The 24,620-nt window shown below is 45.8% G+C and overlaps 1 protein-coding gene across 1 annotated transcript in view; it reads right to left on the bottom strand.

Moving 5' to 3' along the window:
• cbsa (cystathionine beta-synthase a) overlaps nucleotides 1-24,599 on the bottom strand; it is a 29,643-nt gene extending 5,044 nt beyond the window's left edge. The window contains exons 1-8 of the mRNA XM_056254295.1: nucleotides 24,519-24,599; nucleotides 12,324-12,582; nucleotides 11,560-11,666; nucleotides 11,184-11,318; nucleotides 10,654-10,733; nucleotides 10,370-10,574; nucleotides 9,531-9,622; nucleotides 9,136-9,261 (exon numbers count right to left, since the gene is read on the bottom strand). Of these exons, the coding sequence (XP_056110270.1) occupies nucleotides 9,136-9,261; nucleotides 9,531-9,622; nucleotides 10,370-10,574; nucleotides 10,654-10,733; nucleotides 11,184-11,318; nucleotides 11,560-11,666; nucleotides 12,324-12,565 (987 nt within the window). The 5' untranslated portion in view covers nucleotides 12,566-12,582; nucleotides 24,519-24,599. The remainder of the gene's footprint in view (nucleotides 1-9,135; nucleotides 9,262-9,530; nucleotides 9,623-10,369; nucleotides 10,575-10,653; nucleotides 10,734-11,183; nucleotides 11,319-11,559; nucleotides 11,667-12,323; nucleotides 12,583-24,518) is intronic.
• Between the last annotated feature and the right edge of the window lie 21 nt (nucleotides 24,600-24,620).

The raw sequence follows: 24,620 nt of genomic DNA, 5'->3' as shown, positions 1-24,620 counted from the left end.
GTAAAAAAAAAAACTAAAAAAAAACGCAATGACAGAAAGGGAGGCCAATTTCATCTTTAGCGATTTGTCATCAAACAAACTGTTTATTAATTGAACAAGTAACATGGTTTCGTCCTTTTTTTAACATAGTAGGCTAATTGGAAGAAGAAGAAAAACAATACGCACGACAGTCCGTTTTTGCATCGCCAATGCTCGTTAGATCAAAAAATAATGTCATCATATGTCATAAGAATTTTATGTGAACCTGCCTTGTTACTGCAATAGCCTCATTTTTAAACAAATTAGTTTCAATCAATGTAAACTATTCGTGTGATTATGCCACTGCGCAATACACGCGCAATACACACAATGTATTACCTGAATGAAACATACCTGCCAACTTTTGAGTTTTGCTCGGCGTGAGATTTGTTGACGGGGGGGGGGGGAGGGAGACGAGACGAGTGAGATTTGTTGACGGGGGGGGGGGGGGGGGGGTGGTCTCGCTCGCGCAAGGTCTCTCGCTCGCTCTACGCGGTTTGGAGCACAATCTCTGTCTCGCATGCACGCTCGCTCTAGATAACGGGAGATTTTTAACGAATTTGCGGTATAACTAGTCGATCACGAGTGGCTCAACAGGTAGATATATAGATAAACTCATCTTCCAGGCATTTGACCGCCCGGGTTGACACTTCAGCGTGAGAAATCGGGAGTGTGGCGTGTGAGCGTGTGAAACCAATCAAATGCGGGTGTCTCACGGCCAATGCGTGAGAGTTGGCAGCTATGATGAAATGAAATCGAATGTATCGTCCTGTGGAATCATTCATTCACAGACAGCTTACGAAGATTTTCAACTAATAAAGATCGTCATCGCTGGCAAAAATATGATGCATTTGCAGATTTGCATTCACTAGACTAGACTGTAGATCGGCCACTTCATCCAACGCTCTTGATGCTCTTAAATCTTCCTGTTTCGACTCCGAGTGTGAATTGAAAGCGCTTCAGACGATTCAGTGCGCGAGGAACTGAACAGATCAACTGATTCGCGAACCGATTTAGACAGATCATCTGACAACTTGTTTGATTAAGTCTTTGAACAGAATCGACTCAAAAGAGTGATTCATTTGTAAATGAGCATCGCTCATGCCCATACAAAGGATACAGCGCGCTTGGAATAAACTAATTTAACAACGTAATGCATTAAAATAAAGTAACGAGAGGAACGTCGCCCAACGTAACAAAGTAAAAGTACACCTTGTGTCCCTGACAGGAAAATACCCTACTGCGCGCGATCTGTGACAGTAGGCGCGGCGTACACATTAGAATTGCGCGAAAATATAACGATATTCGAAAAAGCTATTTATGATCCCAACCCAACTTTGATTAACGGCGATATTTTTTTTATCGCCCGATAATAGTCTCACGTTAACGCAGCACGTTAACGCCGATAACGGCCCAGCACTAATTATTATCTGACTATTATTTAATATGTAAGGTTTTACAGGGTTATAAATTGCTTAATATTATTTATTGGACCTGAGCAAACATGAACTTTTAACAAAGATTAATAAATACTGTAACAAATGCTCATTGTTAGTTAACGTTTGTTAATACATTAACTAACGTTTAATAACGGGGCCTAATTTTGTAAAGCATTACCAACTTTTTTATTTCCAAACATTTGCTATAGTTTTCCCTGCTTCAAGTGTTTGTAAAAAAAAAAAAAGTGTCAGGCACCACTGAACGTACATATATGTATACATCCTGACTATTTGGTTTATACAGCTGTGAGTCAGAATTCTCATCCTGAACATCAAGTTCAAGGTCCTGCTTTCACCACTGATTCTCTGCACAAATGTCTCTGACAATTGCACTGGCTACATCGAGAGGCACTCACTGAAACAAAGCTTTAGAGATAAAGAAGAGTACTCATTTATTATTAATGTATTTTTATTGTAAATTGACAGTTGGATAGACATCTAATTTGTAAAGAAAAGTTTTCAAAGTAAATTTTTTACAAAAGCTCCTTGTTAGTTGAGGGTGTGAAGCCATACTTGTTCTCTTTCATAGGTTCACTCAACGCTGCGTAGCTTAAGACGCAGAGGGAATGCCCTCTGGGTGTGCCGATTGTCTGAAGCCCTTATAGAATCACGACAATTCATTGGCTGATGGCGCGGGTGCCGCCCCGACGCTCTTGCGTCGTCATATTATATTAGCGCGCGCGCTAGAGGTCTGCTACCCGACCCGAGCCCGACGGGTCCCGAAAAATGTGCGGGTTTCGGGTCGGGTTCGGGTTAATGTTAATGAACAGCCTCGGGTTCGGGTCGGGTTCGGGTTTAACTAAGAAAAACGAAATAGGCTATATATAGTTTGCGTGCCGTGTGCTTTGCCTGCTTGCTGTGTTGTGGTGACCGGCACGCGCGAGAGAGAAAGTATAGGCTACGTCCGCAGATGTGCAATATGTGCATACAGGCTCTCTCTCTCAAATATAATGATATATGAATATAATATTTTTAATTATTTGTTTTATTTTATCATATCATTTATATCACAAAACTGTTTTGCGCATGTGCTACCGCTCTCGCGCGCTATTTCAGTCACAATACAAACAGCCGACGACAACAAGCAAACCATGAGTCTGATAAAGCAAAAAATTACTTGGTAAGTTTTTTCTCTTACTGCTGTGCTGCCTGCTGATAGGGCCGCTGCGCCTACATGTATTTGTTTAATATGTCAAGCAATCATTAAATACAACATAGCATATTGCAAAAATGGTATTGCTGTGAGAAACAGAATGGACCTCGGGTTCGGGTCGGGTTCGGGCTTAATATGTAAATGTAATTGTCGGGTCGGGTCGGGTCGGGTTAAATGATCGCGGGTACGGGCCGGGTTCGGGCTTCAGTTTAAAGCCCGTGCAGACCTCTAGCGCGCGCGCCATCTGCTCCTCAGATTTCTCTGCCTTCACGAAGTGGCCATCTTAAGCCCTTCGGTCTCGGTTTTTCTGGCCCAAATAATTCGGATTTATCATCAGCATTCTTCATCTGCACTTCAGCGACTGCGAATAGTAGAACTCAGTTTTCCTTGCGGTGAAGTGCCATAGAGTTTCGTCGTTGCCCGCCGCCATGCGTTCGCTTTATTGCGAACGACCCTCACAGTAAGTGTGTTAAATGTATGGGTTTTTCGCATGCGCGCGAGGCTGTTTTAGGCTTGTCTAAATGCAAGTTTTGTGACAACCTGCTTCTCAAAACCCTCCGCTCTCGGCTCGCGGTTTTTGAGGAGTCATTCGTTCCCCCCCGTCGCGCTCCCGAGGCCGCGAATCCGCGACCTGGGGTTCGGATGTAGAGCTCGAGGATATAGAGTACGAGCAGACGGGCCAGGCCCTTTCTCTCCCTCCCTCTCCCGAGCACGCACGCGGTGTTCGGCCAGTCGAGTTTTCGCATGATTATTTATGCCCCAGCCCGAGAGCACGCGAGACGGTTTCTTTCGGGCTGGAAGATATTATTTACACTACAGCGTCCGACTCCGAGGATTTCGGGCCTGCTTTAGCTACTGACGGTCTCCCGCCTAGCGGCCAAGAGGCGCGGCCTACTGCGGCTTACACGGAGATTATCGACGTGCTTTCGCGCGCTACAGAGAAGCTCTCTATCGACTGGCCCGACGAGCCCTGCGAGTCACAATCGTCTAAACTCGACGAGAGATTTTTAAGTGGCCCTAATTCTAGGCCTGAGCGGAGAAAGCTGCCCTTTTTCAGTGATCTGCATCACGAGATCTCCAGATCCTGGAAGCAGCCTTTTTCCACGCGTCTAACAAAGCTGTCAAAGAGCTTCGTAAGGCCACGGATCTGGCCTTAAGAGCCACCAAGCACACCGCACACGCTATAGGTCGTTCTATGGCGGGGGCGATTGCTGCAGAGCGCCACCTATGGCTCAATCTCACGGAGATCCGTGACAAAGAGAAGGTTTTCCTCTTGGACGCCCCAGTTTCTCAATCTGAACTGTTTGGGGAGGCGGTCAACACTGTGGTTGACAAGTTTCGGGCCGCAAAATCCCAGTCAGCTGCCCTCAGGCAGTTTATGCCCAGGGTTATTCTCTAACCTCAACCCAGAGAACGTTCGTCTCATAGGCCGGATTTTGCTGCTAGGAGAAGTGACTCGGCTCATCCCCCACCTGCTACGGTTTGGGGAGCCCGCGGTCGCCCGTTTCCCCACCAGCAACCTCATAAGCGTCTGGAGCTGAAGCGGTCTAACAAACTCTTCGCTCCAGCCTCCTCGAATCGTTCCTGACCCGCAGGTCAGAAAAAGGAGAGCTTCCCCCGATTTACGAGGTTGGGACAGACCGCGGAAGCGTTTCTGCCCACCTCTCACTTGCTCTCCTTCTCTAAACCTGTCACTTTCGCCACCCAGCGTGTTTCGAAGTGCAGTTACTACTCAACCTCATTCAAACCGTCTGGCGCAGGAGGACGGAGACGCGTTCAGCTTTCTCCCCTTGCCTCCGACGCGTTTGATACCTGCCACTCGCATCCTCGGAGACACTTTCGGTTTTCCTCAGGAGCAGGCAGACCCTATGATCTTGATCAAACAGGCAGTGGTACCTCCCACTACGTGTCAGGATGTCAAGTGCTCTCACCCTAACACAGGTATGTCCGCCGCATTGCAACACTCCACTTCCTCTATCTCATTTCTTTCAAGAATGGAGGCGTCTGCCAGGGGTATCGCCTTGGATCCTCCGCACGGTTCGGCTCGGCTACACACTTCAGTTCTGTCGCCCGCCCCCTTGCTTCAACGGAGTCTTTCCAAATGTAGTCAACAGCGCCTCAGAGGCTTCTGTACTACAGCAGGAGATTCCGTCCCTTCTCCTCAAGGGAGCAATAGAAGGAAGTCGAGCAAGGCTTCTTCAGCCGTTACTTCTTGGTCCCGAAAAAGGGCGGAGGTCTGCGACCAATACTAGACCTGCGCCGGCTTAATTTCTCCCTTTACAAAGGGAAATTCAAGATGTTGACGCTGAAAGCTATTATATCTCAAATTCGAGCAGGGGACTGGTTCGTGACAGTAGACCTGAAGGATGCATATTTTCATATTCAGGTCGTACGGCGACACAGGAGGTTCCTCAGGTTTGCCTTTGGAGAGAGGGCGTACCAGTACAGGGTCCTTCCCTTTGGTCTCGCTCTAACGCCGAGAACGTTCACAAAGGGTATGGATGCTGCTCTGGCCCCGTTGCGGCTCCAGGGCATCCGTATACTCAACTATCTGGACGATTGGCTCCTTTTAGCCCACTCCAGGGAATTAGTGACTCACCACAGGGACATTGTCCTTCGTCACATTCAGTCTCTCGGCCTGAGGTTGAACACAGAGAAGAGTGTTCTTACCCCAACTCAAAGCACAGTTTTCTTAGGGGTGCGCCTGGATTCCGTTCTGATGCAGGCCCGTTTGGCTCCTGCCCGGATTTCCAGTCTTTTGACATGTTTGGCTCGCTTCACGCTCGGCCATCGTGTTTCTGTGGGCACTTGCCGCAGGCTTCTGGGTCTCATGGCCGCAGCATCCCCTGTGCTTCCCCTAGGGTTGCTCCACATGAGACCGTTTCTGTGGTGGATGAAACTCTCAGGTGCCCGGTCCACAGGACCGGCTCTTCGCCTGTTGAAGGTGTCGCGCAGTTGCTTCCGCGACCTTTCAATTTGGCGGGACCCTCTCTTCCTTCGGAAAGGGGTCGGCATGGGTGCAGTTTTCCGTCGCCAAATGGTTACGACGGATGCCTCTCTGACCGGCTGGGGTGCGGTTTTCGAGGGCAGGCCAGCATGTGGGGTCTGGACTGGAGAGACTCTCTCTTGGCACATAAACAGCTTGGAGCTGAGAGCTGTTTCCCTGGCCCTTCTTCACTTTCTCCCCTTTCTTGAAGGACACCATGTCATTGTCAGAACAGACAATATGGCGGTAGTGTCTCATGTAAACCGGCAGGGGGGTTCACGGTCGCGCACCCTGGACAGGCATGCGCGCCACCTTCTCCTGTGGTCTCAGGGCAAGTTCCTTTCACTGAGGGCAGTCCATGTTCCTGGGATCCTGAACCTCGCAGCAGATTTTCTGTCGAGGCAGAAGCTGGATGTTGAACCGCCGAACAGTAGCCCTGATTTGGGAAGTGTTCGGAAAAGCAGAGGTGGACCTCTTTGCATCACAGGAGTCGTCCCAATGCCCACTTTGGTTCTCCCTGAGCCCCCCAGCACCATTGGGGATAGATGCATTTGCCCACCTATGGCCGATGTAGAAACTTTATGCATTCCCGCCTGTCAAGTTGATCCAGGCAGTTCTGTCCAGAGTGAGGGAGAGCGGAGCCCGTCTCCTACTTATAGCCCCATTCTGGCCGTCCCAGCCGTGGTTCTCGGAGCTGGTTCCTCTTCTGGAACTCCCCCCTTGGGAGATTCCGGTCATGGAGGATCTGCTGTCCCAGCTTCAGGGCAGGATATGTCATCCTCGCCCCGAAATTTGGAAGCTATGCATATGGCCCATCAGAGGCCGCTAGCTCTGAGTTTTGGTCTTCCCGCTGATGTCCAGGAGACCATTGCCAGTGCGAGAGCCCCTTCCACGAGAAGGTTATATTCCTCCAAGTGGAGGGTTTTTGAGTCGTGGTGTTCGACACACACTACGGACCCAGTCAGCTGCGGTTCAGTGCTGGAATTCCTACAGGAGAAGTTTGTTTCTGGAGCGGCCGCTACTACTCTGAGAGTGTATGTTGCTGCTATTGCCGCTTATAGAGAGTCGGATGAGATCCCCCTAGGTAAATTGAGGTTAGTCTCAGCATTTATGCGTGGGGTTAGGCACCTGAAACCAGTACGCTCCCCTGGAATTCCCTCTTGGGACCTGTCGGTCGTCCTGGAGGGCTTAACGGAGGCTCCCTTTGAGCCCTTAGAGTCAGCTCCAGAGCGCATTCTGACTCTCAAGGTTACTCTTTTGTTAGCCTTGGATTCTTTGAAGCGGGTGGGGGATTTGCAAGCTCTTTCTGTTAGCAAGACTTGTATAGACTTCGCTCCTGGTCTGGTCAGGGTGACTGAGACCGAAACCGGGATATGTGCCCAAAGTATTGTCCACAGCATTCCGGTCTCAGGTTAACCTTCACTCTTTCCATCCTCCTTCTTTTGTCTCTGAGGAGGACAAGAAGCTTAATTTGCTCTGCCCTGTCCGAGCATTGAAGTTATACGTGGATCGCTCTGGCGGTTGGAGAAAATCCAACCAGCTCTTGGTATGTTTTGGTGCTGGCCGCCGCGGGCTTGCCGCATCAAAGCAGAGAATTTCCCACTGGGTTACAGAGGCTATTTCACTGGCATATGAGGTGCGCGGTCTGCCTTCACCTCTTAGCATCAGGGCACATTCCACCAGAGGCGTGGCTTCCTAGGTGCCCTCCTGGAAGACATTTGTGTAGCGGCAGGCTTGGTCCTCTCCGCACACTTTTGTCAGATTCTACCGTTTGGATCTTGACATGACTCCAGGTTCCCAAGTTTTATCTGCTTGAACCAGTCGTGTGAGTTATCTGGTCATTGTACTAGTTACGGCAGCGCTTAGCTTGGCGAGTTTGGTATTTCGTTCCCACTGCGTCTTAAGCTACGCAGCGTTGAGTGAACCTATGAAAGAGAACGTCTCTGGTTACTGATGTAACCTATGTTCTCTGAATAGGGAACGGGACGCTGCGTTCGCTGCCAAGCTCCTTGCGCTGCCGACAAGCTTCCTTTTTCGGGAGAGAAATCTGAGAAGCAGATGGCCCGCCCGCGCTAATATAATATGACGACGCAAGAGCGTCGGGGCGGCGCCCGCGCCATCAGCCAATGAATTGGCGTGATTCTATAAGGGCTTCAGACAATCGGCACACCCAGAGGGCGTTCCCACTGCGTCTTAAGCTACGCAGCGTCTCGTTCCCTATTCAGAGAACATAGGTTACATCAGTAACCAGAGACGTTTTCCAGCCAGTCTTTAACAGATACAACTTTTTAATTTAACCCATAAGAAGCCAGACCAATTTCCACTTATAGGAAAATTATGGGGCATATAAAACAGACCATATATAAATGGACCACTTAAAACATGTTTCTGGCGTTGTTTTTTAAATACAACCACTCCTTGTCAAAGATCTGTAATGTTACATATATGTCACATTGGGCGTTTATGATAAATTTTTAATGTTACATATATGTCACATTGGGCTTTTATTTCTCATAAAAAAATAAAAAAAAAATTGTCAGTTTTCTTGCTAAATAACAGTTTTTTTCTGTTTATTTTCTTTTCCACAACATTTTCAAAATTATAACTTTTCTGGGAAGATAAATAAAAAAAAAAATCTTTTTCAGAAGTAATAGTTTTTGCATTTTATTTGCTTTGCCACATATTTCAAAACCACATAACTGTGACCATAACTGTGACCTTTTCAGGTATACGGTTTAATCAGAAATACATTTTTAGATTATTTTTTCACAACTCGAAAATGTGCAAACTGAATAAAAATAAATAACTACCTCACACTGGAGGTCAAACATGTTGAACATGCATGTAGTGCAATAACATTGCAAAAATATACCTTTTCAGGTATACGGTTTAACCAGAAATAAATGTTTTGATTATTTTTTCACAACTCGAAAATGTGCAAACTGAATAAAAATAAATATGGTGTTTTATGTTGCATACCTGTTAAGGTATGCAAAATATTTTCAAAATACATTTCATTAAAGGGTAAACCCTAAACCAACTTTTTTTAGTTAATGATCTGTAAGTGTTTTAATTCTACAATATATGGTGTAAAAACGTCTGAGTGCTGCCCTCTTCAGGTTGAACGGTGGCTACTGCAGTTGAATTTTCCTATTGGAAGTTGTGGTGCCCTGTGACATAAGCAGGCACAAGCTAACCACACCCTTGCCACACTACAGTCCAAATATGGATCATGATGCACTCACTGTTGATTTCATCATTAGGTTTTGTACACAGAATGCTTTAATGTATGTGGCAGTGCAGAAAAATAACTAAAATAAATTGGAGGGCTGCATAAAAATTATTGATGGTCAAGATCTGGTAGGATACCAGTTGAAGACCCCTATCATGGACACATTCAATTGTTAAAGGACATTAGACTTTTATTTGAATCTAATTTAACAGTCTACATAATCTAACACCTATGTACAGTCACTCACAGATCTGTCCAGAACGGTGGGTATAAAGTCATATCCGATGCCCTCCACTTCATACTGGGTTTTATCTGTCCGGTTCAGCTCATCAGGCTCAGCGAGGATCGAGCCCTCTGGATCCACTGCAACAATCTAGCAAAACAAAGACAGACTTCAGACGTGTGAAGACTCATATTCTGTGTTGTCTTGTTACTTTATGCCTTAGTGACTTTTAAAGCTGCAATTTATATGATTTATTATGCAGACTCAATGGTATTCCTATGATGTGGTATACTCTTCCAGTTATTCTCTTTCTGGCTTCTTGGCATTTTAAAATAAAATAGTACTCTGTTTTTTGTTACAAAACAGGTGAATTTCAAAGAATTGCTGTGCATCAGGTCTCAGGGACAATCAGTTTCTACCTTAACATTTGGGCATTTCTCCTTCAATTTGCGAGCAACGCCAGTAATGGTGCCACCTGTGCCAGCTCCTGCCACCAGCATATCTACTTTTCCTGTTGACACAGGTAAGGCGAGTAGAGAGTTAAAGGAATAGTTCACCTCACAACCATTTCATTCATTGTAGAAGCACAAATTAAAGTATTTTTAATGAAATCTGAGAGATATTCGCCCCTCCATTGGATAGCCATTCACCCAAACTATGGTTCAAAACATTCATAAAGAGATTGTAAAATAAAGTGGTTCAGTCCAAGTCCTCTGAAGAGCAAGCGAGCAAGTACGGTTGAGCTTCCATTTATCAAATTTGAGTGCTCTATCTGTTGATCAAGCGATTGTGTCACTTCAGAAGACTTGGGTTAAACCGTTCGATTCATATGGATTTCTTTTACGATCTCTTTATGAACGTTTTGAACCATCAGAGTTTTGGGTGAATGGACGTTCAATGTAGGGACAGAAAACTATCAGATTTCATAAAAGTCTCTTAATTTATGTTCCAAAGATGAACAAATGTCAGTTACACTTTATTTTAAGGTGCCCTTGTTTCAGTGTAATTTTACATTTAAATACTGAGCAATATTAATTAACTACATGTACATGTACATCCTTAGGGCGGTGCAACTTCCAGCGGCGAAACCTCCCCATGGCCACAAACCCCCCACCCCCTGAACGCGATGGAATAGACCAAGGAGAACCAGACCCCGTCCAAACATGATTGCCAACGGACCAAGTGACAACAGACAAGAGTTATGCTGTGAAGATCAAAAGCAGAACAAAGACAGAGAGAGAAAATACACGATAACTACCATCACACTGCTCCAGAATCTCCTCAGCAGTGGTGTCATAATGAGCCAGGGGGTTGCTGGGATTGCGGTACTGATCCAGGATGTGCGAGTCAGGAATCTCATTCTTCAAGCGCCAAGCCACACCCACATGGGACTCCGGGGAGTCAAACCGCGCACTGGTGGGAGTTCGGACTATCTCAGCACCCAAAGCTCTCAACACGTCAACCTATGATGAGACTCTTGTTTAACTTCATAAAATGTAACATTCTTGGTGGGCTAAGAAAACTAATTGGGATAAATCTTACCTTCTCCATGCTCATTTTCTCAGGCATAACAATTATGCAGCGATAACCCTTCACTGCTGCAGCCAGTGCAAGACCAATACCTGCATAGAATGCACAAATTTGTTAGACCTTCAGACCTGATTTTTTTTTTTTGTAAGAACATTTTTCTTTTTTTTCCCCCCAATTTTTTTTGTTTTTATTCAATATTTTTCCATGTCCACTACAATGGACACCATGACTAAAGAAAAATAAAAATTCTCATATTTACATTTATGCATTTTTTTGGCAGATTTTTTTTTGCCTTTTTCTTATCAGTTCTTGCTTTCCCTGGGAATCAAACCCATGACCTTGGCGTTGCAGGCGCCAACGCTCTACTGTTTGAGCTACAGGAAAGCCAATACTCATATATTGTTTAAGATTTTGAAAAGAACATACAGTACTGTAACAATGAGCAATTCAATAGGAATGTAAAAGGTAAGATGAAGTATCAAAACCATGTTTGACAAAACAGAACATCAGTCTGTAAATAATAAAATGCCCTGTGGGATTACCTGTATTTCCAGAAGTGGGCTCTATAATGGTGTCTCCAGGTTTGAGAATGCCATCCCTTTCTGCATCCTCCACCATACGCAGACTGATGCGGTCCTTCACACTACCACCAGCATTAAAGAACTCACACTTGGCCACTGCAGACAAACAAAACTTAATGACAGTTTTATGTAACAATAAATCCACATAGGAGGGAAAACTACTTCAATGGACACAAGTATATGTCTATACTCCCTTGTCTTTCAAATATTTTGTCTTTAAAGGATACCAAGTTTTTGAAGTTTCTCATTTGTAATACTCCTTCTGTGATTAAATGGTATTGACTTTGAATTAATTGATTTACAACTTCAAAAGTAAAAATATGAATTCATCACTTACAAAGTTCACACTTTAGTCCAAAAGTCTTAGAGATCTTGTTTATGCGGACCAGCGGTGTGTCTCCAATCCTGTCCAGGATGTTGGGCAGAATGCCTACAGCTTTTGTCCTCCAATGGTGAAAAAAAAAAAAAACCAAAAAAAAAAAAAAAAAACAAATACCACTCAAGGTCACTTGAAGAAAAACAAACTCACATTAAGGTCATTTTGTCATAAAAATCTTAAAGGAGTATGCTGTCAAATTTCCGTTGTGAGTTCTTTGACATCTGGTTAAAATATACAGGATGAGACTGTCACTAAATAAAAATAATAACAGGTAAAAATAAAAACAAGTCATGTACTTATGAATACATGCACGAGACTGCAATTGCTTCAGTGTGTGGACACTGTTCTAACACCTAAAACAATATTACTTGAAATATCTATACAGAATAATAAAGATCTCTCTCTCTCTCTCTCTCTCTCTCTCTCTCTCTCTCTCTCTCTCACACACACACACATTTTCTGTAATGTGTATATATATATATATAAAGTAACAAATATATTGCTTATCGAATATTGCTAAGTCCATTACAGTGGACACATTTATGTAACACATTTATTTTGCAGATAAGTTTCCTAATAAGGAGATATTCCTGAGAAGTAAACAGAAATGTTTTGTTTAGTTTAGGCTCAGCTTTTTTAGTACGTGTCATTTTCCTGTCACTTGATTTTAAATTAGAAATCTTGTAATTTTAGGTTAGATTCTGAAAGTGAGTGATCATTACCTGGGAAAGTATTTGTGAGGGGACTTTTCATGAGACATTCCCGGTTTCCAGGTACATCTACTTGGCAGGTCAGGACGAATCCATTTTAGGTCAGCGGCCCCAGTTTCTCTATTAGGCTGCTGGGGTCTGTCTACATCATCCGAAACCAACTTGTTCTCTACACCATTCCTGCCAGTGGTCTTCTTGCCAGCAAAGGGGCAGGCAGGGGTGTCTTTCTCTTGGTTGGATGGGCCTGAAGGCATGATTTCTCTATAGTTCCCTGTAAAGAGTTTTAACGTTTAACCCAGGATAATTTGTTCACAATGGATTTTACACATTGTAGATTAAGACATGAATGAACATGTTTATAATGAATGTGATTATACACAAGATACATAATGGAGACATTTAATTTAATCTTAATCAAAAGTAGCAGCAGTTCCTACATTATCACCCATTTATTTAGTCAAATGTCCAAAGACTTTGTAACTGGCACACTTCCAGGCTGCCGGCTTTGTACTCATTCCAAAGGCAAATATCACCAAAACATCAAAGCCCACAATGAGAAAGTACATAATCCACAGAATTAACAAGAAAGCAACAGAGTGCTGCAATGATGATGTATTTTTGTAGATCAAATAAGATTTATCCATTGGCTTTTGGATTATTGCCTAAATTCAAGGAGACGGAGACCAGAGACGATGGAAAAACACACGGAGAGCAGCAGCTTTTGTTTCAGCTCTGATAGCCGCAAGACCATGCCGAACGTGGTGAGTGCGAAAACAAGCTCAAATTGTTTTAGACCCTGCTTACACCAGTATTTAGCGTTGTTCAATTGTGATCCGATCAACCAAAACGCATCTTAATAGCAGGTGTAAACAAGGCCTATATCACTTTATCAAGCAACATCAACACAATGACATGAGGAGCCATGACAATTCAAGCCTTTAGGATACAGTGCATGTTGATACACTCCAATCCCCCAGACAATCATAAGTTTCTAGGATGAAGTTGTATCAAATAAGAAAATGCCAAACAAATCTGACGCCTTAAATGCACATAGCTTAACCATTAGGTTAATTCCAGAGTATGAGAACCATTAATAGATAACCCAAGAAGCCATGCATATAATACACCAGCTGTTAAAACTTTGAGCCTCTCCAAGATGGCAAGCATGCTTGACTGATTTAATGTGAAATGGCCACAATACAATGCAAGCTAAAATGGTCTTTGTGTGTCCAGAAAAAATGTGTTTGAGGTTGACCCATTCACGCAAAAGTGCAGTAAGTTTCAGGCCATATTCAAGCACTTAGAGCCTAAGGCAGGGATCCTCAAATCCGGCCCTGGAGAGCCACTATCCTACAGAGTTTAGTTCAGACCGTGATCAAACTCAACTCTGCAATTTTCTAGTAACTCTGAAAACCTTGATTAGCTTGTTCAGGTGTGTTTCATTAGGGTTGGAAGTAAATTCTGCTGGGCAGTGGCCCTCTAGGGCTACGTCCACATTAATCCGGATACATTTGAAAACGTACTCGGTTACTAACGTAACCTCGGTTCTCTCTAGAGAGGGAACGAGTACTGCGTAATAGCTTTACGCTAGGGGAAACACTCTTTTCCACGAGATATTGAAGCCAAAAATTATCCTTAATTTTTTATTAATGTAAAACGCTTTGCAGCAGCAAGCAGACATAGGCGAAACAGCTCGCGCGCCTATTGGTTGCTCTTGCGGCAAATGCAGCAGCCTATCGAGAGAGACTCTGCGTGACGTAATGACCAATGGGGGCAATTCGCGCCCATATCGTCACGTCCCGCCAGAAAGGGCGTGGTCTCACCCTATAAATATGCTCGTTAGGCTGGTACAAGCTGGTTTTTATCGCTGAAGCGAACCAGAGCGTATTCCAAGCACGGCAAGATACGCAGTACTCGTTCCCTCTCTAGAGAGAACCGAGGTTACGTTAGTAACCGAGTACGTTCTCTTACGAGAGTATCTCTCGTACTGCGTAATAGCTTTACGCTAGGGGAACACAATGCAACACGCCGTGCGTACAGGGATCCAACACCAAAGTCCCAAGGGCCGAAGCCCAGGGCTCATGTAGTGCATAATCACCATAAACTCACATAGAGTGGAGGAAGAGAGGCTGGAAGCGTCATTCCCTATAAAAAAGCACCCAGCGGGGCTATCATATGACAATAAAACGCGCAGCCAGGGTGAAAGCTTTCAGCCTGATCTGGGTGGCCATACGTGTGTCAACACTCATGGGGCTGCAGTAAACTCAGCATCTGGGCCGCACAGCGGGGCAGATAGCACTGAATTTTAGACCGCCAAAAGCTTAGCTTGTAAGGCGGGTACCTCCAGGTTATAGTATTTTATAAATGTAGACGGCGAGGCCCAGCCCGCGGCCGTACAGATATCTTGCAGGGAAACCCCGCTCGACCAAGCCCACGAAGAGGCCACGCCTCTCGTGGAGTGCGCTCTGACACCCAAGGGGCACTGTAGGCCCTTTGCAGAGTAAGCGAGCGCAATGGCATCCACTATCCATCTGGATAGGCTCTGTTTTGAGGCGGCGAGTCCCTTGGAACGCCCGCCAAACAAAACTAAAAGCTGCTCCGTCTGTCTGAAAACAGACGAGCGTGACACATAAGCTCTCAATGCCCTGACGGGGCAAAGGAGACTCGCGTCCTCCTCCTCACTGAGAACCGGAAGGGCGGACAGGGAAATTACCTGGGCCCTAAACGGTGTATTGAGGGATTTCGGGACATACCCGTGCTTAGGTTTGAGAATGACCTTCGAGTCATTAGGCCCAAACTCCATACACGACGCACTTACTGAAAGCGCCTGCAAGTCCCCTATGCGCTTCACTGAAGCGAGAGCCATGAGAAACACTGTTTTGAACGACAGGTGTTTCATGTCCACCAGCTGGATTGGCTCGAACGGGGCGCCTTTCATGGCCTCCAGGACCGTGGAAAGGTCCCACGTCGGGACTGAAGGGGGCCTGGGAGGGTTCAGCCTCCGAGCTCCCCTAAGGAAACACACGACTAAGTCGTTTTTCCCCAGCGACTGGCCAGACACCGGTTTTGCAAACGTTGCTATGGCCGCCACATATACTTTGAGCGTGGATGGGGTCCTGCCCTTATCCAGTAGCTCTTGAAGGAAGGAAAGCACTTCCGAAACCCCGCATTCCACAGGTGAAAAGCTCTGGGCTTGACACCATGCAGAGAAAACAGACCATTTCGAGGAGTAGAGCTGCCTGGTAGACGGAGCTCTAGCCTGCGCGATCGTGTTTAACACTCCTTCTGGGAGGCTAGCGGGTACCCGTTGATGGCCCATGCGTGCAGGGACCACAACTCCGGGCGAGGGTGCCAAATCGAGCCCTCCGCCTGAGAGAGGAGGTCTCTCCTCAATGGTACAGGCCATGGGGCAGTGCTGGTAAGCTGCATCAGGGCAGGGAACCACGTCTGGTTTGTCCAGAGCGGAGCTACGAGCAGCACTGGGCATCCGTTCTCCCTGATTCGTTCCAACACCTGAGGCAGGAGCGAGACAGGAGGAAAAGCATATAGGGGGCAGCGGGGCCAAACATGAGCCAGCGCGTCCTTGCTTTTCGAGAAAAACTCCGGGCAATGAGCGTTTTCGTGGGACGCGAATAGGTCCACCTGTGCTCTGCCGAACGTTTTCCACAGCAGCTGGACCGTCTGCGGGTGCAGCGACCATTCCCCTGCTGGAACATTGTTCCTGGACAGTCTGTCTGGTCCCACATTCAGGTGACCAGGCACGTGCGCTGCTCTCAGTGAGAGCAGGCTGTGCTGAGCCCAGACCAGGAGGCGTTCCGTCAGCCTGTGAAGGTTTCGTGACCTGACGCCGCCCTGGCGATTTATGTATGCCACCACTGACATGTTGTCCGACCGGACCAAGACGTGGTGGCCTGTTACCTGGGGACAAAAACGCCGTAGCGATTTGTCGACTGCTATCATCTCCAAGCAGTTTATGTGAAGGAGCTTTTCCCGTTCTGACCACAGGCCAGCTAGCGGTCTGCCCTCGAGCAGCGCTCCCCACCCCGAGGTGGAGGCATCCGTAGACACCACCTTCACACTCGAAGCGGTCCCCAGACTCACACCTGACTGATACCAGTCGGTTATTTTCCAAGGTTCCAGAGCTGAAACACACTGTAGGTTGACCCTGAGGCGAAACAGACCCGCTGTCCATGCCCTGGGTGGAACCCGCGCTTTCAGCCACATCTGCAGTGGGCGCATGCGAAGCAAGCCCCACTGGAGTACAGAGGCCGCTGAGGCCATCAGCCCCAGCATTTTCTGAAACCTTTTGAGCGGAACTATCGAGCCGCGGCGGAAGGATTTCGCGACGCGCTGAATATTTAGTCCGCGCTCTGGTGACAGGCGTGCCGTCATGGATAGCGAGTCTAACACTGTTCCCAGAAAGGAAATTTTCTGACTGGGAGACAGTGAGCTCTTCGCCCAATTGACTGTGAGGCCCAGCTCCTCGAGGTGCTCGAGTAATGCGGCCCTGTGTTCTATGAGCTCCGATCGTGATCGAGCTAGAATCAGCCAATCGTCCAAGTAGTTCAGGACTCGCATGCCCTGAAGTCTCAGGGGTGCGAGCGCCGCGTCCATGCACTTCGTGAATGTACGAGGTGCTAGGGACAGGCCGAACGGCAGGACTGTGTATTGATATGCCTGGCCCTCGAAAGCGAATCTCAAGAATCGCCTGTGATGGGACGCTATTTGTATTTGGAAATAGGCGTCTTTCAGATCTATTGACATAAACCAGTCCCCGTGGCGCACTTGCGCGAGGATTTTCCTGGTCGTAAGCATTCTGAACTGGCGCTTCACAAGCGCTCTGTTCAGCTGTCGCAGATCTAAAATGGGTCTGAGACCTCCATCTTTTTTCGGTACCAGAAAATATCTGCTGTGTAGGCCCCCTTTGCTCTGAGCTTGAGATAAAGGTTCTATAGCACCTTTGCTCAGTAGTTTCGCTATCTCGGCTCGAAGTAGATGAGATACTTCGTTTTCCACCGCCGTCTCGACGCGCGCCGTATAACGGCGGGGACGTCGAGCGAACTGTAGCGAATAGCCTCTTTTTATAGTGTTCAGCACCCATTCTGATACCCCAGGAAGCTGTGCCCACACTTTCTAGTGAATAGCTAGGGGTAGAATGAGATCTGGGCTCTGGCCGAGACATAGTGACGGCAAGAGAGCTCCGGCGTGCTGTAACGCAGACACTGTGTTTACAGTGTGTGAGGCGGGGGGCGCGCCGATCGCGGCGGGCAGCCTGGCCGCGCTCAAAACCCTTATAGCAGTTTGCTGAGGGAGAGAGAGCGGGGCGAGCCCCGTGGGGCTTAACATGTCTGTGAGTGAATGTGGGCGCAGGACAGCGGGCACATTTACTGCACTGAAAAACACCGTCGGCCTGAGCTGACTGAATGCGTGTTGGTTTCGTTTTCACAGAACCCGTGGGACATGTGGTGTGTAGTGTTTGTGGGCACTGAGACGTAGGCACATTCACTACATTTAGTGCACAATCGACATGAGGCGATTTTGTTTGTGCGAGCCCTGCATTTTTGCGGGCTGTGTTTGTGTGTAGAAATGAGCCCTGGGTTGTAGGCATTTTCAATACACTCATAACACCATCGGCTGTGGCCGGAATACCAGAAAATACACCATTTATGTGATTTATCTGGGTCGCCGTGGGAACAGCATTTGTGTGCAGGCAAGCGGGCATGGTACTGGCTTGCTTACTGCAAAATACACTGGAACAGTCACATTTTCTGGAACTGAACGAGCGAAAATTTCAGTGGAAGTCTGGCCACGGCGAGACTGAAACACCGTCGATTTCCTAGGAGGCTAGGAAGACTTGTGTTGGTTTCGTTTTACAGAAACCGTGGTAGTGTTTGTGGGCACTGGGTTGTGGGCACATTCACTACATTTAATGCACAATTGACATGCGTCGATTTCATTTGTGCGAGCCCTGTACCGTGGCGGGCTGTGTTTGTGTGTAGAAATGAACACTGGGCTGTGAGCATTTTATTACACTTATAACACCATCGGCTGTGGCCGGAAAACCAGAAATACAATGATTACATGATTTTTCTGGGTCGCCGTGGAAACGGCCTTTATGTGCAGGCAAGCGGGCCGTGGTACCAGCTTGTTTACTGCAAAATACACTGGAACAGTCGCATTTTCTGGAACTGAACGAGCGAAAAGTTTCGGTGGAAGTCTGGCGAGACTAAATTTTTATCTGCTGCGAGAGCCGGGATCGAACACGGGTCTCTCGCGTGAAAGCTTCGGGTTCCGCCACTGGGCCACAGGAAGAACTACACTAGCGCAAGCAGATAAGAGAGCGTCATCACAGTTTTGTGTGTGTCGGCGTTTGTATGCAGGTGTGCGTGTTATACAACAGGCTCATTGCTGCAATAATGACATTTTCAGCCGCTCAAACTAGGAGCTGAGAAATGTTTAAGAAATGGAGATTAGTCCGGCCTCGGCGGGGACTAAAACACACTCTTTTCTCATTTGCCGGTGACGCACGCCCATGGGGGGCGGGGTAGATTTCTTATAACGTAAAGAAAGCTAGCCGCGGTTTTAGGGCTCGCGGTCTTGATGCTGGCCCGTTTCCTTGACGACTCGCGGACAGAAGGCGGAGGTCCACAGAGCTCGCCTGTTGCGCAGCGGTTGCGCGGGCGCCTCCCAATCGAGGCCGATGCTTTTCACGGCCTGAGAGAGCAGACGCATCAGCTCAGTCTCAATGCCGGTTCTCTTACCAGTGGTCTGGCGGGAAACGCTAGCGGAGGGGAGGTCCACGGAGCTCGCCCAATCCTCGCTATCGGATGCCAGAAGAGAACACGCCTCGGTGGGTTCGTCGAACTCGTGGACGGACGCGGCGGCAGGCGGCGGCCGTTGTCCGTCAGTGAGCGACTCGAGCGAAGCCGGCGAAGCTGGCGGGCGAACCGGCGAGCTTTGGCGGGCTGGAGAAAGCTCGGGAGCACGCTGGGCGCGGCGCTTCTTGCGGCGCGGCACCACGGCGGGCTGTGGTGAAGGCTCGGAGAATGATGCCAGGCGAGTCCTCAGAGTCACCATGGGCAAAAGCTCGCAATGAGGGCATCCGCCGTCAGCGAGCGCGAGAGCCGCGTGATCCTCACCCAGGCAGGAAACACAGATGACGTGCCGGTCTCCGTCGCTGAGCGGGGCGCGACACGAGCCACAGGATGGCATCTTTAAAAAGACGCAGCTCTTTTGTGAAGAGAAGTGTGAGTCGCGTCAAGTAAGCGAGCAAACACTCTCAGCAGAGTAAAGATACACAGAGTATAAAAGGATATAGAACGCCGGAAAGCGCAGCAGGTACGGCAGTTGAAGGCGGCGAGGCCAGCGACTCCAGAGCTCGTCCCGCTGAAAGGCTTGCTTCGACGGCGCGGCTTCTCACTCCGGATCCAGCGATGCGTGTGCGTCGCTGAAGAGATAAAAATCAGCTTGTACCAGCCTAACGAGCATATTTATAGGGTGAGACCACGCCCTTTCTGGCGGGACGTGACGATATGGGCGCGAATTGCCCCCATTGGTCATTACGTCACGCAGAGTCTCTCTCGATAGGCTGCTGCATTTGCCGCAAGAGCAACCAATAGGCGTGCGAGCTGTTTCGCCTATGTCTGCTTGCTGCTGCAAAGCGTTTTACATTAATAAAAAATTAAGGATAATTTTTGGCTTCAATATCTCGTGGAAAAGAGTTTTCCCCCTAGCGTAAAGCTATTACGCAGTACGAGAGATACTCTCGTAAGAGAACGGCGTTTTCGTTTAAAAACGCTCTCCGTCCACACTAGCGTTTTCAGGAGTTTTCCGACGTTTCAGTGTAGATGAGAAACTTCTAAATTCACCTTACTGAGCATGCGTGAAACCTCACAAAAGCTCACCGAGATGATACAGATGGAAAAATAAATAATAAAGTTACCGCGCAATTCTTCTAACAGGATAATTTTATTTAGCAAAATATCTCACCATCACTGATGCGTCCAGGTCACACTCAGTCACCATATGGGGTCTCATTTATAAAACTGTGCGTAGGATACTTACTGTTACTAAAAGTGTACGTGCGCCCGAAAGCCAAAAATGGCGTACGCAAAAAAATATTCAGACTTATAAAACCGTGCGTACGCCAGAACCTGCGCACAATTCACTTTATAAATCCCAGTCAGCGGAAGATTGTGCGCACATGCGTCTCCTCCCCGAAATAACCATATATGGAACTTACAACGCCTTGTTTTACTATGCATATTCTCATCTGCATGTCATTTGCATATGATTATTCATCCACGTGATACCATGTTTAACGGTACAAGACGTTGGTAAAATATGAAATACGGATGTGCCGTCACATTATTACATTCATATATTTTTTTTAGTAGCCTATATCCTTGCCTTGTTTTTGAATAAATAAATCAAATAGTGTATACATTTCAGAGAAAGTTTTTCTCAATCTTTTCCACTGGCCAAATAGTATTTTTAATTGGTTTATATTTTTAATGGAAACAGATAGACATTGTTGTGCACTATTTGCACGAAACAATTTTCCCAGACAATCTGCTATTAGCTATCAGTTAAAACATTAAAACACAGCATGCCAGAGGAAAAGTGTTTAAAAGCATTGCATCAACAACAAATAGGTCTATTTCTATTTATTGAATATATATTTTTTGTAACTTCTCAGTAATTTCATGTAGCTAAGTGTTTAACTCCATTAATGAGAACAGCATATTTAATCTAAATGTTTATATCAGAAGTAAAACATAGTTTAAATCATTCTTTTATTTATTTTAAATGTTATTGTGAACACATGCTTCTTGACGGTTTTGTAATGAACACTGTAATAGTTAGGACCGATGATGAGTAGTGATTGTGCTTCATGACTGTATTTGCAGACTTTGACATTTTATGATATATGTAGGCTACATTAAGGAAAATATTTCCTTTTTACACTGTGTTCTGCAGTTCTCTAATAAAAGGGTATTTCATGCTATTCTGTATCACATGTAGTCGCGCCATGTCCTCCTGCGCTCCCGTTGTGGACAATGTGACTGGCAGCGCTGATTATTATTATTATTTTTTTTATAGCCTACATTTTGAATTACGTTTGGATTTTACTAGATATAGCCTAAAACCATCGGCACAAATAACACTGTTGGATTTAATCTTCATGATAATGTGGATATAACGTATGAAATGGAGTGAAAATTAAATGTCATTAATTCTTATAATCGTCTTCTCACATTTATTTTCTACAATCTAACTTCAGTTCACGACCTCACCATCTATGTCGCCAATTCCCTTTGTCTCCAGAATGTGCGTACGCACGGCTCAAAGTTTGCTTAAAGGTGCGCACATTCTCCCGTCAAGTTTGTTTTTTTATAGATCACAACCTTTGCGTGGAAACTGGCGTACGTACGTTTCCAGCCCCGTTTTGTGCGTACGCACGCTTTATAAATGAGACCCCATATGTTTGGTCTAAAACGCAACCGCTCTCATGTTTTGCCGCAGGACAGCAAATGTGAGTACATTTTCTGTCATCTGTGCAGGACTGTGATATGAAGAGTGTACAAAGTAACATATTTTAGCAACAGTGTGAAAGTGAATAGCACATAACAGGCACAATACCGTAAACATGAATATCAATTGGTACAACATAGATCACATGACTAAATTTACGTCATCGTTTTCAAATACCTCCAGCTTCACAGTCCACACTACAACGCGAAAACAGCGTTTTAAAATTTATCCACTTTGGAGAGCGTTTTCCAAAAGCTACGTTTTCATTGACTTAAAACGCCGTCTCAGTGTGGACGGAAGGCCAAACCGGAGAGAAAAATATACGTTTTCAAACGAAAACGTATTAGTGTGGACATGGCCTTAGACCGGATTTGAGCATCCCTGGACTAGGGTATACGTATTTTAACACTTTTTGGCACTTACGCCACATATGTATATATATATAAAATGCCTGGTATGCTGTTGGTCCTCTACATGCAGCAAAAACAGGGCCGACCCGCCAAAGCATGGACTCTACAAGACCCCTGAAGGTGTCCTGTGGTATCTGGCATTAAGACGTTAGCAGCAGATCCTTCAAGTCCAGTAAGTTGGGAGGTTGAGCCATCGTGGATCGAACTTGTTGGTCCAGCACATCCCACAGATGCTCAATTGGATTGAGATCTGGGGAATTTGGAGGCCATGGGCAACACCTTGAACTCTTCATCATGTTCCTCAAACCATTCTTGAACAATGTGTGCAGTGTGGCAGGGTGCATTATCCTGTTAAAAGAGGCCACTTCCACCATGGAACACCATTGTCATGAAGGGATGTACCTGGTCTGCAAAGATGTTTAGGTTGGTGGCACATATCAAATTTATGTCCACATGAATGGCAGGACCAAGGTTTTCCCATAGCATTTCCCAGAGCATCACACTCCCTCCACTGCCTTGGCGTTGTCCCAGCAGTGCCATCACTTCCCCTGATAAACAGCACACATGACGGCTGTCCACATGTTGTAAAAGAAAACAGGACATAACGTGCACTGTGTTGTGACACATTGCCCTCGTACATCGATGAGCCTTGCGCGTCCAACACCGTCGACGTTTGTGGTTTGTCTCTCCTCGGACCACTCTAGGTAAATTCTCACCACTGCTGACCAGGAGCAACCCACGAACCTTGCTGTTTCAGACATACTCTGACCCAGTCGCCTTGCCATAACAATTTGGCCCTTGTCAAATTCGCTCAGATCTTTATTCCTGCCCATTTGTCCTGCATCCAACACATTGATTACGAGAACTGATTGTTTGCTTACTATCTAATCTACCCAGTAGCCTACTTAATATGTGGACTTATGTGTCCTGTGTGTGTGTGTGTGTGTGTGTGTGTGTGTGTGTGTGTGTGTGTGTGTGTGTGTGTGTGTGTGTGTGTGTGTGTGTGTGTGTGTGTGTATAATTTTTTTCTCTCAAAAATGTAAACATAGAAATGATCAAACATTAGAATTAACAAACATCTTCCATTATGCTTGATCAAAATTCTACCGCAGGAGTATTGCAGAACATGAGACTATAGGACCAGGGTTGCCAAATGTGGAGTTTTCCCCTATTTTGATGATTTCAATGAAGTATTTTTGAAACCAAAAGCCAATCTTCTGTCAGTCTTAGGTGTCCTGGACACCAAGATTTAATGGAAATATGAGTCAAGCTCATGATTACAATATTACATTACAGCCCTGTATGCAAGTATTGTGTATAATAATAATAATTCATTACATTTTATAGCGCTTTTCTCGGCACTCAAAGCGCTTTACATAGAAGGGGGGAATCTCCTCAACCACCACCATACAAAGACTAATAAAAATGTATTTTATTATGTTACTATGTAAATAAAAATCTGATGACATTGTGAGGCTCTTTTTAAAAAAAAATCAACTGACGATTCTTAAAAGATTCAAATGTGTTGTGCTACTTACATTATAAGTGCCTATTAATGATATCAAACCTGAATGCATAATAACGATTCCCAAATCCATTCTTTTAAGTCAGTGGGCTGTTTATGATACACAAACCTGGCAACCCAGTCTAGGACACACGAGTGACGAGTAAGACTATTAAAAGAATGGGGAAGTTTAAAATGGGTCCATGTGCTCTAAGAAATAGACCTACAAAGTCTTTTATCAAAAAACTTTCAGTTCAGACCCCATGCAGGCAGACTTTCTTATACTCTCTTCCCACAAAACACTCTTATAGGACTTGAAGAAAAAAATCCTTTAATACAAATTTGTGCGAGAACGAGGCAACCATTCGTGTAGGCTACCTGCAGCAAAAAAAGAAAAAAAAAGAAAAAGAAATTCCGTGCACTTGACTCTTTCTGTAATTTATCAGACTGTCTGTTAGTAAATTCGTAAAACGCTGTCGGTTTTGATGGAATTGGTTATAAAGAAATTTTCGTAGTTATTAATAAACTTCATTCCCTGATCCGTTAAGCACAATAGGGATTTAGGATTAGGCTACTTACTAATAACATAGGCTACTAATTTAAATATTTAAACTGATTTTTTATATACATTAAACCATATTCACAAATACATAAAATGTAATTATTTTGTAATTATCTGTCTCTTTGTAACCAATATATCGCTGATAGAATATTGCACAAGTCTACAACAGCTACTAAACGATTGAAATACACATTTACCTTGCTGATAGGCGCGCCAACCGTCCACTTTAACAGCTGTATATAGAAGTACCTGAGTCACGTCAATATGAACGGGGTTGACCACTTATTCGGGAATTGGCC

This window comes from Rhinichthys klamathensis, unplaced genomic scaffold (genome assembly GCF_029890125.1).
Source record: "Rhinichthys klamathensis goyatoka isolate OS25496 unplaced genomic scaffold, OSU_Roscu_1.1 h1tg000111l_1, whole genome shotgun sequence".
Taxonomy (NCBI): domain Eukaryota; kingdom Metazoa; phylum Chordata; class Actinopteri; order Cypriniformes; family Leuciscidae; genus Rhinichthys; species Rhinichthys klamathensis.
The sequence above is the reverse complement of the archived record's forward strand: the minus strand, read 5'-3'. Positions and strand labels throughout refer to the sequence as shown.